At 45.4% G+C, this 16566-nt stretch overlaps 1 protein-coding gene across 1 annotated transcript in view; it reads left to right on the top strand.

Moving 5' to 3' along the window:
* The window catches only part of LOC106561335 (WW domain-containing oxidoreductase), a 286217-nt gene that overhangs the window by 100709 nt on the left and 168942 nt on the right, over positions 1-16566 (top strand). Inside the window, exon 7 of the mRNA XM_045688261.1 lies at positions 13180-13365. Coding sequence (XP_045544217.1) covers positions 13180-13365 — 186 coding nt within the window. The remainder of the gene's footprint in view (positions 1-13179; positions 13366-16566) is intronic.

Below are 16566 nucleotides of genomic sequence, written 5' to 3'. Positions count from 1 at the left end.
GTGTTGGCCAACAGAGATCTTCCTGTCCTCGGAAGAATGTCTCTGGTGGTAAATTGGATAGGTTGTATTATCTTCATTGTGTGTTGACTGGATTCGTCGTCCGTCCTTTCCTAGGCCACGTTTACAGCTGCTGTTGCTAACTCAACGACTAGGAGGTCTCACTTCTTTAGTGAATAAGAGTTCAAAGTTCATACCATTCACAACCAAAGCTCACGCTGAGGTTGGCTTAGTTCTGTAGTTGACATGTTAGTCCTTTTTAACGTATGGACCATCGTCCTCGGAACAGGTTACATTTTCGTCAAGGGCTTATATAGTGGAGGGAGAGAAGGGTGTGTTTCATAGTTTATAACCCATGTCTCTTCACAGGGGCGGGCCACTGATTGAGCAGAGCTCTAACCTTATGAAAACCCAATTCTCTCATTTGGAAGCTAAAATTACGTTTAATCTTTTCACAAATAGTTTCATTTAAATTCCATTTAAATTGCACAACAATTCCATGTGAATCTGATAACTATAATGTGTAGACTTTCCCAGATACAGTTTATGTCGTCCTGTCATCAGTCATAATGAATCAGATGACAACCGAACTGACATCATATTCATTAACCTGTTAGGGACAGACGTTCCGCTAGCGGAACGCCTCACCAATATCCAATAGTATAGCGTGGCGTGAAATACAAACACCTCAAAAATGCTATAACTTCAATTTCTCAAACATATGACTATTTTACACCATTTTAAAGATAAGACTCTCGTTAATCTAACCACACTGTCCGATTTCAAAAAGGCTTTACAGCGAAAGCAAAACATTAGATTATGTCAGGAGAGTACCCTCCCAAAAATAATCACACAGCCATTTTCAAAGCAAGCATATATGTCACAAAAACCAAAACCACAGCTAAATGCAGCACTAACCTTTGATGATCTTCATCAGATGACACTCCTAGGACATTATGTTATACAATACATGCATGTTTTGTTCAATCAAGTTCATATTTATATCAAAAACCAGCTTTTTACATTAGCATGTGATGCTCAGAACTAGCATACCCACCGCAAATTTCCGGTGAATTTACTAAATTACTCACGATTAACGTTCACAAAATACATAACATTTATTTTAAGAATTATAGATACAGAACTCCTTTATGCAATCGCGGTGTCCGATTTTAAAATAGCTTTTCGGTGAAAGCACATTTTGCAATATTCTGAGTACATAGCCCGGCCATCACGGCTAGCTATTTTGACACCCACCAAGTTTGGCCCTCAACAAACTCAGATTTACTATAAGAAAAATTGGATTACCTTTGGTGTTCTTCGTCAGAATGCACTCCCAGGACTTCTACTTCAACAACAAATGTTGTTTTGGTTCGAAATAATCCATAGTTATATCCAAATAGCTCCGTTTTGTTCGTGCGTTCAGGTAACTATCCGAAGGGTGACGCGCCGGCGCATTTCATGACAAAAAATGTAAAAATATTCCATTACCGTACTTCGAAGCATGTCAAATGCTGTTTAAAATACATTTTTATGCGATTTTTCTCGTAAAATAGCGATAATATTCCAACCGGGCGACGTTGTATTCGTTCAAACACTGAAAGTAAAACATGGAGTCGTCTCGTGCACGCGCGCTCCAGTGTCATTGTTCTCAGAAGGACTACTCACAAAAACCCCTGCTGTTTTTCGCCCAGAGACTGGAGAGCTCTCATTCCACTTTCTGGCGCCTTCTGAGAGCCAAATCTCACGTTACAGCAGAGATGCTGTATTTTTGATAGAGATGCCCTAGAAGGAGAACAAATTGTCAGACAGGGCACTTCCTGTATAGAATCTTCTCAGGTTTTGGCCTGCCATATGAGTTCTGTTATACTCACTGACACCATTCAAACAGTTTTAGAAACTTTAGAGTGTTTTCTATCCAAATCTAGTAATTATATGCATATTCTCGTTTCTGGGCAGGAGTAGTAACCAGATTAAATCGGGTATGTTTTTTATCCGGACGTGAAAATACTGCCCCCTATCCCTAACAGGTTGTTTAAGTCCCAACGCATATTTTCAACTGGTTCTATTACTGAAATATTGTTCCTTTCCCCCCACTTGTTTGATGTTCCCAGACTCTCTATGTTTAACAAAGGCTATTCAATAGTCCTTCAGTAGAGTCAGAGAGAGAGGGAAGGGAGAAAGGTATTTATGGGGGGGTCATAAATCTTACCCACAGGCCAACGTCATGACACCTCCCTCTGCAACTAGTTCCTGGACATCCTGACAGGCCGCCCCCAGGTGGTAAGGGTAGGCAACAACACATCCGCCACGTTGACCCTCAACACGGGGGCCCCTCCGGGGTGTGTGCTTAGTTCCCTTCTGTACTCCCTGTTCACCCACGACTGCGTGGCCGCGCACGACACCAACACTGTCTTTAAGTTTGCTGATAACACAATGGTGGTTGGCTTGATCACCGACCAAGATGAGACAGCCTATAGGTAGGAGGTCAGTGACCTGGCAGGGTGGTACCAGGACAACAACCTCTCCCTCAATGTCAGCAAGACAAAGGACCTGTTCGTGAACTACAGGAAACAGAGAGCCCAGCACACCCCCGTCCATATCGTCAGGGCTGTAGTGGAGCGCATTGAGGGCTTCAAGTTCCTCAGTGTCCACATCCCTAAGGAATTAACATGGTCCAAACACACCAGCACAGTTGTGAAGATGGCACGACAATGCCTCTTCTCCCTCAGGAGGCTGAAAAGATTCTCCATGGGCCCTCAGGTCCTCAAAATGTTCCACAGCTGCACCATTGAGAGCATCTTGACTGGCTGCATCACCACTTGGTATGGCAACTACTTGGCATCCAACTGCAAGGCGCTACAGAGGGTAGTGCGTACGGCCCAGTACATCACCAGGGCCAAGCTTTCTGCCATCCAGGAACTCTATACCAGGTGGTGTCAGAGGAAGGCCCTAAAAATTGTCAGAGACTGCAGCCACCCAAGTCATAGACTGTTCTCTCTGTTACCGCACGGCAAGTGGTACCGATGTACTAAGTCTGGAACCAACAGGACCCTGAACAGCTTCTACCCACAAGCCATAAGACTGCTAAACAAGACTGCTAAATAGTTAGTCCGGGTAGCTATTGGTTAACTATTGAACTATCTGCATTGACCCTTTATGCACTAACTCTTTTACTCATCACATTCTCTGCGGCTACAGTTTATTATCTATCCAGTTACTTACTTACTTTACACTAATGAACCTATTCAATCAATTACCAATCTACCTTAATTACCTCGTACCCCTAAACATCAACTCGGTACTGTTACCCTGTGTATGTAGCCAAGTTATCATTACTCACATATTTATTACTTGTGCTATTATCTTTCTATTATGTCTCTTATCTCTCTCTCTCTGCATTGTTGAGAAGGGTATGTAAGTAAGCATGTCACTGTTCGTCTACGCTTGTTGTTTACCAAGCATGTGACATTTTTTATTTTATTTATTCATTTGATTGGAACACTAAGCAAAACAATCTGATGTTTTTTGGATCATTCAAAAATAATTGTATCCATATTTAGCATTTGATTGAATAGGTTCATTAGTCTAAAGTAAGTAAGTAAATTCCACATGCACAGTGGTTTCAGTACCCAAAATCACTCCCTTTAGACCCCAATATAATTCTAGGACGCTGCTGTAGATCACTGAGAATTTTCACACACATTTCAAACAAACAGACAAAGCTCAAAAACAAAGAACAAATGACAATTACAAGTTAACTTAGTTTTAACATTCATGTCAATAGGAGTGACACTCATTTTGCCTTCCATTTTATAAAGACACTATCAAAAACCGATTAACACTCAACACAACAAAACACCCTAGAGTTTTTAAATTGTAGTACATTTGACTAAAGTATATTTAGAAAGTATTTCAAAACCTACAGAAAGTAGGCTATTTGATTGTTACAGAAGTAAGAATTGTTCAATGTAAAAAAGCAAACAACTATTCAAAGACTATTTCAAAATGTAGGTAACCTCTCTCAGTAAGATTTAGTACAGACCAGGCCTGATGTAAAGCCTACTTTGACAACAATTAAGTGACTGTATTAGATAGATAAAGAGAGAAGATACAAAACACCACAACTGTTCAGAGACTAAAAGATTTGTATGACAAATTCATATTTCACAATGCCACTTTAGTGTTTGCATTTATCCTACAACATGTCATGGAACTTCTGGAAGCACGGCCCCATCCTGCAAAGTGGCACAGAACACGTAGAGCACCCAAAGGAGGCTTCTACACATCTACAACTCTTTGTCTTGTGTCCACTCCGGATGCACACCACACACCCTCTCTTGCGCCATTCAAACTTAACCTGCTTTCAAATCAGTTACAACACTCTTGGCTCCCCTATTCCTGCCACTAGCCATATCACAAAGTGACTGCACAAGCTACATTTTGAAGGCCTTCAGAGTCCAGTACCTGCAGTTTCTGAGAAGGGCCTTTGCAGGGTCCCCCACACAATGTATGCATTTATAATGGCAATGTTGAGCATCCTCCAAAACACATACTTCCACCATTTTATGCCTGTGCGTCCAGCATTGTAAAAGCTCATCAGATGGTCAAGCTCTGGAACAGATATAAGTTCCTACCACTTTTAAAAACAACTCCAAAACCACTGCCACTGTCACTTTAGGCCCAGGCTGTGTGGTACAAGGGTGAATGGTGGTGAATGGTGGGGCAGAGACGCCATGGAAACGTAGGCTCGCGTTTCGGGTGTGTGCGCTCCGTCTTCCCCTCCCTCTTCTTCCACCTCTCCCTCTGCTTCCTTCTCTCCCTTATCCTCTTCTTCCTCCTCTCCTTCCTCCTCTTCTTCCTGCTCTCCCTCATCCTTTTCTTCCTTCTCTCCCTCATGTTCCTCTCCCTCCACTCTCCTCTGATCCACTCCTCCCTCCACTCCACTCTCCTCTCCCTCCACTCTACTCTCGCTCCACTCTCCTCTCGCTCCACTCCTCCCTCCACTCTCCTCTCGCTCCACTACTCCCTCCACTCTCCTCTCGCTCCACTCCTCCCTCCACTCCTCTCGCTCCAATCTCCTCTCGCTCCAATCTCCTCTCGCTCCACTCTCGTCTCGCTCCACTCTCGTCTCACTCCACTCTCCTCTCGCTCCACTCTCCACTCTCCTCTCGCTCCACTCCTCCCTCCACTCTCGTCTCGCTCCACTCTCCTCTCCCTCCCTCCACTCTCATCTCGCTCCACTCCTCGCTCCACTCCTCCTTCCACTCTCCTCTCCCTCCACTCTCCTCTCACTCCACTCCTCCCTCCACTCTCCTCTCGCTCCACTCTCCTCTCGCTCCACTCTCCTCTCGCTCCACTCTCCTCTCGCTCCACTCCTCCCTCCACTCTCCTCTCGCTCCACTCTCCTCTCGCTCCACTCTCCTCTCGCTCCACTCCACTCCTCGCTCCACTCTTCTCTCGCTCCACTCTCCTCTCGCTCCACTCTCCTCTCGCTCCACTCCTCCCTCCACTCTCCTCTCCCTCCACTCTCCTGTCGCTCCACTCTACTCTCCTCTCCCTCCACTCCTCCCTCCACTCCTCCCTCCTCGCTCCACATCACTATTCCTCCAATCATCTCTATCTCCTCCTCCTCTAAACAAGTGAAATATCACATTTACATGAGTATTCAGACCCTTTACTCAGTACTTTGTTGAAGCACCTTTGACAGCAATTACAGCCTTGAGTCTTCTTGGGTATGACGCTACAAGCTTGGCACACCTTTATTTGGGGACATTCTCCCATTCTTCTCTGTAGATCCTCTCAAACTCTGTCAGGTTGGATGGGGAGTGTTGCTGCACAGATATTTTCAGGTCTCTCCGAGATGTTCGATCAGGTTTAAGTCTGGGCTCTGGCTGGGCTACTCAAGGACATTCAGAGACTTGTCCCAAAGCCACTCCTGTGTTGTCTTGACTGTAAGCTTAGGGTCTTGTCTTGTAGGAAGGTGAAACTTTGTCCCAGTCTGAGATCCTGAGCGCTGTGGAGCAGGTTTTCATTAAGGATCTCTGTACTTCATCTTTGCCTCGATCCTGACTAGTCTTCCAGTCCCTGCCGATGAAAAACATCCCCACAGCATGATGCTGCCACCACCATGCTTCACCGTAGGGATGATGCCACGTTTCCTCCAGACGTGACGCTTGACATTCAGGTCAAAGAGTTGAATCTTGGTTTCATCAGACCAGAGAATCTTGTTTCTCATGGTCTGAGAGTCCTTTAGGTGCCTTTTGGCAAACTCCAAGCGGGCTGCCATGTGCCTTTTACTGAGGAGTGGCTTCCGTCTGGCCGCCCTACCATAAAGGCCTGATTTGGTGTAGTGCTGCAGAGATGGTTGTCCTTCTGGAAGGTTCTCCCATCTCCACAGAGGAACTCTGGAGCTCTGTCAGAGTGACCATCGGGTTCATAGTCTCCTTCCTGACCAAGGCCCTTCTCCGATTGCTCAGTTTATCCTGGCGACCAGCTCTAGGAAGAGTAGGTGGTTCCAAACCTTTTCCATTTTGATGGAGGCCACCGTGTTCTTGGAGACCTTCAATGCTGCATACATTTTTTGGTACCCTTCCCCAGATTTGTACCTCAACACAATCCTGTCTCTGAGCTCTACGGACAATTCCTTCAACCTCATGGCTTGGTTTTTGCTCTGACATGCACTGTCAACTGTGGGACCTTATATAGACAGGTGAGTGCCTTTCCAAATCATGTCCAATCAATTGAATTGACCACAGGTGGACTCCAATCAAGTTGTAGAAACATCTCAAGGATGATCAATAGAACAGGACACACATGAGCTCAATTTTGAGTCTCATAGCAAAGGGAATACTTATGTAAATAAGGTATTACAGTTTTTTATTTGTAATAAATTAGCAAACATTTCTTAACCTGTTTTGGCTTTGTCATTATGGGGTATTGTGTTGTATATTGATGAGGATTTGTATTTATTTAATCCATTTTAGAATAAGGCTGTAACGTAACAAAATATGGAAAAGGTCAAGGGGTCTGAATACTTTCAGATGGCACTGTATATCTGCTGTTTACCTATTTCACTCACCTCGACATCATTCACAGTGAAAAGACATGTCTGCTTCGGCGCTGTCATTTTGAGTAATGCAGTTAAAAACCGTTGAAAAGTCAAATGATAGCATACCCGGTGTCTAAATTATATATATATTTTTTGTACCCCTTTTTCTCCCCAACTTTGTGGTATCCAATTGGTAGTTACAGTCTTGTCCCTTCGCTGCAACTCCTGTACGGACTCTGGAGAGGCGAAGGTCGAGAGCCATGTGTCATCTGAAACACAACCCTGCTAAGCTGCACTGCTTCTTGACACACTGCTCGCTTAACCCGGAAGCCAGCCGCACCAATGTGTCTGAGGAAACACCGTACACCTGGTGACCGTGTCAGCGTGCATTTGCTCCCGGCCCGCCACAGGAGTTGCTAGTGCGCAATGGGACAAGAACATCCCTGCCGGCCAAACCCTCCCCTAACCCGGACGACGCTGGGCCAATTGTGCGCCGGCCCATGGGTCTACTGGTCGCGGCCGGCTGTGACAGAGCCTGGACTCGAACCAGGATCTCTAGTGGCACAGCTAGCACTGCGACGTTGACACAGATGTTATTGTTAGAAAAACAAAGCCTTTCACGGCCGCTATAGTAATTTAAAGAAATGCCGTCGGTGGCCGCTATAGTAATTTAAGGAAATACAGTCGGTGGTCGCTATAGTAATTTAAAGAAATACAGTCGGTGGCCGCTATAGTAATTTAAAGAAATGCCGTCGGTGGTCGCTATAGTAATTTAAAGAAATGCCGTCGGTGGCCGCTATAGTAATTTAAAGAAATACAGTCGGTGGTCGCTATAGGAATTTAAAGAAATACAGTCGGTGGCCGCTATAGTAATTTAAAGAAATACAGTCGGGTGGTCGCTATAGGAATTTAAAGAAATACAGTCGGGTGGCCGCTATAGGAATTTAAAGAAATACAGTCGGTGGTCGCTATAGGAATTTAAAGAAATACAGTCGGTGGCCGCTATAGTAATTTAAAGAAATACAGTCGGTGGCCGCTATAGGAATTTAAAGAAATACAGTCGGTGGCCGCTATAGTAATTTAAAGAAATGTGGTCGCTATAGTAATTTAAAGAAATGCCGTCGGTGGTCGCTATAGTAATTTAAAGAAATACAGTCGGTGGCCACTATAGTAATTTAAAGAAATACAGTCGGTGGCCACTATAGTAATTTAAAGAAATACAGTCGGTGGCCGCTATAGGAATTTAAAGAAATACAGTCGGTGGCTGCTATAGTAATTCAAAGAAATACAGTCGGTGGCCGCTATAGGAATTTAAAGAAATACAGTCGGTGGTCGCTATAGTAATTTAAAGAAATACAGTCGGTGGCCGCTATGGGTTCTAAAGGGATTTATATTAAGTATCAAAACTAAATGTAATCACTAAAATATATTTGTGGGGGCATCCCAGGGGACGTTAGAGCAGAGTCGAGGGGAGAGGAGAGTCTGTGAGCTGTGAATGGCATGGGGCAGTTGTCTGATACTGCCACAACTATATTAGAGAACGCTTGTCTTCAGGCACAGCAAACACACAAAACACACACATTTCTACCCTGTGTGTGTGTTTGTTCCAGCTCCCGTCCATGTATGGCCAATAAAGTCCTGTGTTAATGATCATTGGACAGAGCCCAGCAGCACACAGAGCCAATCACCTCCTCCAGGCAGGTTATCATTGATGTCAGAGATCAGGCCAAAAGGGGCTAGTTATACTAAATATACAATATACTCATCTGTCCCTGTTTGGTACTTAACACCCCCGCTTGACCAGCGCTAAGATAACAGTTAGACCGGGCCAGCAGCAGTAGACCCATTAAAGACCTTCATTAGACCGGTGGTTATGAAGATGAGACCCTGGGCTAGGAACTGATGTCTGCTCTTCTGAGGAGGAGGAGGGGTTATGAGCTCTGAGAGTTACACATTAAGGACAAGTGCTCTCGCCTAACTTGTGTTCTGGTTTTAACTGGTGGTCCCTCTTTAACTGACCTGTAAAATCACCAACAGTTTTTTTGGACAATTTGGATCTATGAAAGTTTGCTGATATCTAACTGAAAGAGGTCTTACATACAGATGTCCTATCTTAATTTGACCAGTTTCTCACAGCAGGAAAATAATCCTGCAGCAACAGGAAATGTGAATTATTATTATATGGATTATAATTAATGGACATTTTTGTAGGGGTTGATTCATTTTTCGTTATTGCAAATCAAGTTAAAACATACAAAAAAACATGTAGAAATGACAAACTTTAGAAGCCTTTTTAAACATTTTTAAACCAAGTTAGAAGTGTATTCCAAATGCTTTGTTACTTCATGTCAGTCAATTTAGCTTATTTGAGCTGTTCTTGCCATAATATGGACTTGGTCTTTTACCAAATAGGGCTATCTTCTGTATACCAACCCTACCTTGTCACAACACAACTGACTGGCTCAAACGCATTAAGAAGGAAAGAAATTCCACAAATTAACTTTTAACAAGGCACACCTGTTAATTGAAATGCAGTCCAGGTGACTACCTCATGTAGCTGGTTGAGAGAATGCCAAGAGTGTGCAAAGCTGTCATCAAGGCAAAGGGTGGCTACTTTGAAGAATCTCAAATATAAAATATATTTTGATTTGTTGAACACTTTTTTGCTTACTACATGATTCCATATGTGTTATTTCATAGTTTGGATGTCTTCAGTATTATTCTACAATGTAGAAAATAGCAAACAATATAGAAACACCTTTGAATGAGTACGTGTGTCCAAACACTGCTTTCTTATTACCCACTAACCTGTTCTCTGGCTCTATTAAGTCACTGACGCTGGTTACATTTTAGGCAGTGGATTTGGAATTCAATCTAAAGATGACTTCTTACTTTGGGTTAAACACTGCAGCTAAGAGTTTTTTAAAGATTCTGTATTTAGCACAGTAGAGTATGATTTGCATATGTAAGCATTCTGTAGTTGGTGTGGACTGAGTGTGACTCTCAGTAATGAACCCTGTGTGAGCTGTGTGTGCTGTGTGAGCTGTGTGAGCTGTGTGTGCTGTGTGTGCTGTGTGAGCTGTGTGTGCTGTGTGAGCTGTGTGAGCTGTGTGTGCTGTGTGAGCTGTGTGAGCTGTGTGAGCTGTGTGTGCTGTGTGTGCTGTGTGAGCTGTGTGTGCTGTGTGAGCTGTGTGAGCTGTGTGTGCTGTGTGAGCTGTGTGAGCTGTGTGAGCTGTGTGAGCTGTGTGAGCTGTGTGTGCTGTGTGAGCTGTGTGAGCTGTGTGAGCTGTGTGTGCTGTGTGTGCTGTGTGAGCTGTGTGAGCTGTGTGTGCTGTGTGAGCTGTGTGAGCTGTGTGTGCTGTGTGAGCTGTGTGTGCTGTGTGAGCTGTGTGAGCTGTGTGTGCTGTGTGAGCTGTGTGAGCTGTGTGTGCTGTGTGAGCTGTGTGAGCTGTGTGTGCTGTGTGAGCTGTGTGAGCTGTGTGTGCTGTGTGAGCTGTGTGAGCTGTGTGAGCTGTGTGTGCTGTGTGTGCTGTGTGTGCTGTGTGTGCTGTGTGAGCTGTGTGTGCTGTGTGAGCTGTGTGTGCTGTGTGAGCTGTGTGAGCTGTGTGTGCTGTGTGAGCTGTGTGAGCTGTGTGAGCTGTGTGTGCTGTGTGAGCTGTGTGAGCTGTGTGAGCTGTGTGTGCTGTGTGAGCTGTGTGAGCTGTGTGTGCTGTGTGAGCTGTGTGTGCTGTGTGAGCTGTGTGAGCTGTGTGTGCTGTGTGAGCTGTGTGTGCTGTGTGAGCTATGTGTGCTGTGTGTGCTGTGTGAGCTGTGTGTGCTGTGTGAGCTGTGTGTGCTGTGTGAGCTGTGTGTGCTGTGTGAGCTGTGTGTGCTGTGTGTGCTGTGTGAGCTGTGTGTGCTGTGTGAGCTGTGTGTGCTGTGTGAGCTGTGTGTGCTGTGTGAGCTGTGTGAGCTGTGTGAGCTGTGTGTGCTGTGTGAGCTGTGTGTGCTGTGTGAGCTGTGTGTTAGGAGGCCTGAAGGTGAATGTTCACTCCAGTCCTCTCTAACAATGTTATAGGGAAGAATCATTAGAGCCATGCATAACAATTCACACATTCAATTTCTAGCATCCAGTTTTTAATGAATCCAGCAGGCAGTCTTAAACACAGGGTACACAAACTGCCCTGGGCCTCGTAATTAATTCTAAGAAGAAATAAAAAATTGGCGGCTGTGTTTGGATTGTTCGCCAGTGTTACCGTGGTTTCGAGCTTGCTGGAGGGATGCCGCCGACAAGGATCTCTCACAGCCCGACATGGCCAGAGTACCGAAGCAAACATGTAGGAGCAGTCAACAGTGCTTCTAGACTGCAACCCTGGCCCCTTGGTGTGGAGTCTGTTTGTGAACAGAGCCCCAGAACCAGCTGGCTGATAGAACTTCTCTAGGTTAATCTCTTTGTAGGTGAGGCTTTGTGGTGGAATGTGTGGTCATCGCTTCCTTTTAGGTGGTTGTAGAATTGAACAGGTCTTTTCTGGATGTTGATAACCTTTCAGGGCTAGGGCGTCCCGCAACTTCTGGATGTTGATAACCTTTCAGGGCTAGGCGTCCCGCAACTTCTGGATGTTGATAACCTTTCAGGGCTAGGCGTCCCGCAACTTCTGGATGTTGATAACATTTCAGGGCTAGGCGTCCCGCAACTTCTGGATGTTGATAACCTTTCAGGGCTAGGCGTCCCGCAACTTCTGGATGTTGATAACCTTTCAGGGCTAGGCGTCCCGCAACTTCTGGATGTTGATAACCTTTCAGGGCTAGGCGTCCCGCAACTTCTGGATGTTGATAACCTTTCAGGGCTAGGCGTCCCGCAACTTCTGGATGTTGATAACCTTTCAGGGCTAGGCGTCCCGCAACTTCTGGATGTTGATAACATTTCAGGGCTAGGCGTCCCGCAACTTCTGGATGTTGATAACCTTTCAGGGCTAGGCGTCCCGCAACTTCTGGATGTTGATAACCTTTCAGGGCTAGGCGTCCCGCAACTTCTGGATGTTGATAACCTTTCAGGGCTAGGCGTCCCGCAACTTCTGGATGTTGATAACCTTTCAGGGCTAGGGCGTCCCGCAACTTCTGGATGTTGATAACCTTTCAGGGCTAGGCGTCCCGCAACTTCTGGATGTTGATAACCTTTCAGGGCTAGGCGTCCCGCAACTTCTGGATGTTGATAACCTTTCAGGGCTAGGCGTCCCGCAACTTCTGGATGTTGATAACCTTTCAGGGCTAGGCGTCCCGCTAGTGGGTGTAGTCCTCATTCTGCTCTGCATGCATTGTTTGGGGTTTTGCATTGTACACAAAGTACAACGCAAAACCTCACAGCCATAGAGGGCAATGGGTTCTATAACTGATTGAAGTATTTTTTGCCAAATCCCCCCCCCAACCTCCCCTCTCTCTTTCTCCCCCCCCCTCTCTCTCCCTCTCAATTGCAATTCAATTTGCTTTATTGGCATGACGAAACAATGTACATATTGCCAAAGCTTATTTTGAATATTTACAATATAAAAATAAATAAAAATGAGAATCAAAATTGTCAACGGGACAACAGTAACAACAATAACCAAGGGTCAAAATAACCATACATTCAACAATAACAATAAGCATACAGTAGAGTACATGTGCAGGTTGATTGGTCTGTTAGACACTGTCCCTCAACTGCAGTGGTTGCACAGCCTTTCCTCTACAGGGAGCCAGGTTTTCCTGTGTCTACCCTTCTTGTCTCTCTCTTTCTCTCTCTCTCTCACTCTCTCTCTCTCTCTCTCTCTCTTTCTCTCTCTCTGGTTGATATGATGACTATTCAAGGTGTTGGCTGGTGTCCAACTGTATTCAGTATCTCTCAGTCAGACAATGGGAGAGTAAGAGAGGAAGCCCTCTATACAGTATACATAGAGTATATCATATCACTAATACCCTGTCTCTAGCAGCTGCACACAGGAATAGCACACCTCTCTCTTTCCCTCCTGTCTTCCTCTGTTCCTTTCCTTCTCCATCACTCTTTCCTTCTCCCTAGATCTCTGGTTACAGAGTGGAGAAGAGGTCACAATGCCTATACCTTGTAATACTGTCCCTCAGTGTCTCATTGCCTGTATGTCCCTCTCCTTTCCCCTTAGGCCGCTCCACATCCTGATATGTAACGCAGCGGTGTGTACCCAGCCTTGGCGTCTGACGGAGGACGGCCTGGAGTCCACCTTCCAGATCTGCCACCTAGGTCACTTCCTGTTGGTGCAGTGTCTACAGGAAGTGCTGCGACGCTCCGCCCCCGCCCGTGTGGTGGTGGTGTCCTCTGAGTCACACAGGTCTGTATTCACTGACTAAACAAATATTATTTATAACCACTACCTAACCCCCTAAACCATAAGCCCTACCCTCACACTTACACTATATGTAAATCAATACTGAACTGAACCTAGAGAGTAACCGGGCTCCGAGAGTTGGCTAGTCCTTTTCTGGCTGTGCTGGGTGGAGATTATAAGAGTACATGGCCATTAAGGCCAGATCGTTCTTCAAGATGTTCAAATGTTCATAGATGACCAGCAGGGTCAAATAATAATCACAGTGGTTGTAGAGGGTGCATCAGTTCAGCACCTCAGGAGTAAATGTCAGTTGGCTTTTCATAGCCGAGTATTCAGAGGTCGATACAGCAGGTGCAGTAGAGAAGGAGAGAGAAGGAGAGAGGGGTCGAAAACAGCAGGTCCAGTGCAAGGTAGCACATCTGGTGAACAGGTCATGGTTCCATAGCCACAGGCAAAACAGCAGAAACTGGATCAGCAGCACGACCACGGGGACGGCCAGGGGTCATCAGGCCAGGTAGTCCTGAGGTATGGTCCTAGGGCTCAGAGAGAGAGACAGAGAGAGAGAGACAGAGAGAGAGAGACAGAGAGACAGGGAGAGAGAGACCGGGAGAGACAGAGAGAGAAACACAGAGAGACAGAGAGACAGGGAGAGAGAGACAGAGAGACAGGGAGAGAGAGACAGAGAGACAGGGAGAGAGAGACAGAGAGACAGGGAGAGAGAGACCGGGAGAGACAGAGAGAGAGACAGAGAGAGAGGAACAGCATGTCAGAAATCAGCTCAATGTATTTGAAGAATCCATAGACTAACCATTTCTTGGAAAATTGTAAAACACTATATACATATACATGATCAAATCTCAAAATCAACTATTAACTTCTATGGGCTACGTGGGACGCTGCGGGACACAGCCAGTGAAATATCAGGGTGGCAAATTCAAAAACAACAAAATGTCATAATTCAACTTTCTCAAACATATAACACTGCTCAAAAAATAAAGGGAACACTTAAACAACACATCCTAGATCTGAATTAAATAAATAATCTTATTAAATACTTTTTTCTTTGCATAGTTGAATGTGCTGACAACAAAATCACATAAATTGGATTTCCATTGATTATTTTTATCAACCCATGGAGGTCTGGATTTGGAGTCACACTCAAAATTAAAGTGGAAAACCACACTACAGGCTGATCCAACTTTGATGTAATGTCCTTAAAACAAGTCAAAATGAGGCTTGGTAGTGTATGTGGCCTCCACGTGCCTGTATGACCTCTCTACAACGCCTGGGCATGCTCCTGATGAGGTGGCGGATGGTCTCCTGAGGGATCTCCTCCCAGACCTGGACTAAAGCATCCGCCAACTCCTGGACAGTCTGTGGTGCAACGTGGCGTTGGTGGATGGAGCGAGACATGATGTCCCAGATGTGCTCAATTGGATTCAGGTCTGGGGAACGGGCGGGCCAGTCCATTGCATCAATGCCTTCTTCTTGCAGGAACTGCTGACACACTCCAGCCACATGAGGTCTAGCATTGTCTTGCATTAGGAGGAACCCAGGGCCAACCGCACCAGCATATGGTCTCACAAGGGGTCTGAGGATCTCATCTCGGTACCTAATGGCAGTCAGGCTACCTCTGGCGAGCACATGGAGGGCTGTGCGGCCCCCCCAAAGAAATGCCACCCCACACCATGACTGACCCACCGCCAAACCGGTCATGCTGGAGGATGTTGCAGGCAGCAGAACGTTCTCCACGGCGTTTCCAGACTCTGTCACGTCTGTCACGTGCTCAGTGTGAACCTGCTTTCATCTGTGAAGAGCACAGGGCGCCAGTGGCGAATTTGCCAATCTTGGTGTTCTCTGGCAAATGCCAAACGTCCTGCACGGTGTTGGGCTGTAAGCACAACCCCCACCTGTGGACGTCGGGCCCTCATACCACCCTCATGGAGTCTGTTTCTGACCGTTTGAGCAGACACATGCACATTTGTGGCCTGCTGGAGGTCATTTTGCAGGGCTCTGGCAGTGCTTCTCCTGCTCCTCCTTGCACAAAGGCGGAGGTAGCGGTCCTGCTGCTGGGTTGTTGCCCTCCTACGGCCTCCTCCACGTCTCCTGATGTACTGGCCTGTCTCCTGGTAGCGCCTCCATGCTCTGGACACTACGCTGACAGACACAGCAAACCTTCTTGCCACAACTCGCATTGATGTGCCATCCTGGATGAGCTGCACTACCTGAGCCACTTGTGTGGGTTGTAGACTCCGTCTCATGCTACCACTAGAGTGAAAGCACCGCCAGCATTCAAAAGTGACCAAAACATCAGCCAGGAAGCATAGGAACTGAGAAGTGGTCTGTGGTCTCCACCTGCAGAACCACTTTTTTATTGGGGGTGTCTTGCTTATTGCCTATAATTTCCACCTGTTGTCTATTCCATTTGCACAACAGTATGTGAAATTTATTGTCAATCAGTGTTGCTTCCTAAGTGGACAGTTTGATTTCACAGAAGTGTGATTGACTTGGAGTTACATTGTGTTGTTTAAGTGTTCCCTTTATTTTTTTGAGCAGTATATTTTACATAATTTTAAAGATACACTTCTCCTTGATGTAACCACATTGTCCGATTTCAAAAAGGCTTTACAGCGAAAACAAAACATTTAGATTATATTAGGAGAGTACATAGACAAAAATAATCACACAGCCATTTTCCAAGCAAGGACATGTGTCAATAAAACCCAAAACACAGCTAAATGAAGCACTAACCTTTGACGATCTTCATTCGATGACACTCCTAGGACATTATGTTACACAATACATGTATGTTTTGTTCGATAAAGTTCATATTTATATCCAAAACCAGCATTTTACATTGGCGCGTGATGTTCAGAAAATGTATTCCCACCAAAACGTCCGGTGAATGTGCACATCAATTTACAAAAATACTCATCATAAACGTTGCCAAAATATATAACAATTATTTAAAGAATTATAGATAGACTACTCCTGGATGCAACCGCTGTGTCAGATTTTAAAATAGCTTTACGGAGAAAGCACATTTTTCAATATTCTGAGTACTTAGCTCAGCCATCACAGCGAGCTATACAGACACCCGCCTAGTTCGGGGCAACCTAAACTCAGAATTAGTATTAGAAATATTGTCTTACCTTTGCTGATCTTCATCAGAATGCACTCCCAGGACTGCTACTTCCACAAGAA

Source organism: Salmo salar, chromosome ssa10, assembly GCF_905237065.1.
Source record: "Salmo salar chromosome ssa10, Ssal_v3.1, whole genome shotgun sequence".
NCBI lineage: Eukaryota > Metazoa > Chordata > Actinopteri > Salmoniformes > Salmonidae > Salmo > Salmo salar.
The sequence above is the reverse complement of the archived record's forward strand: the minus strand, read 5'-3'. Positions and strand labels throughout refer to the sequence as shown.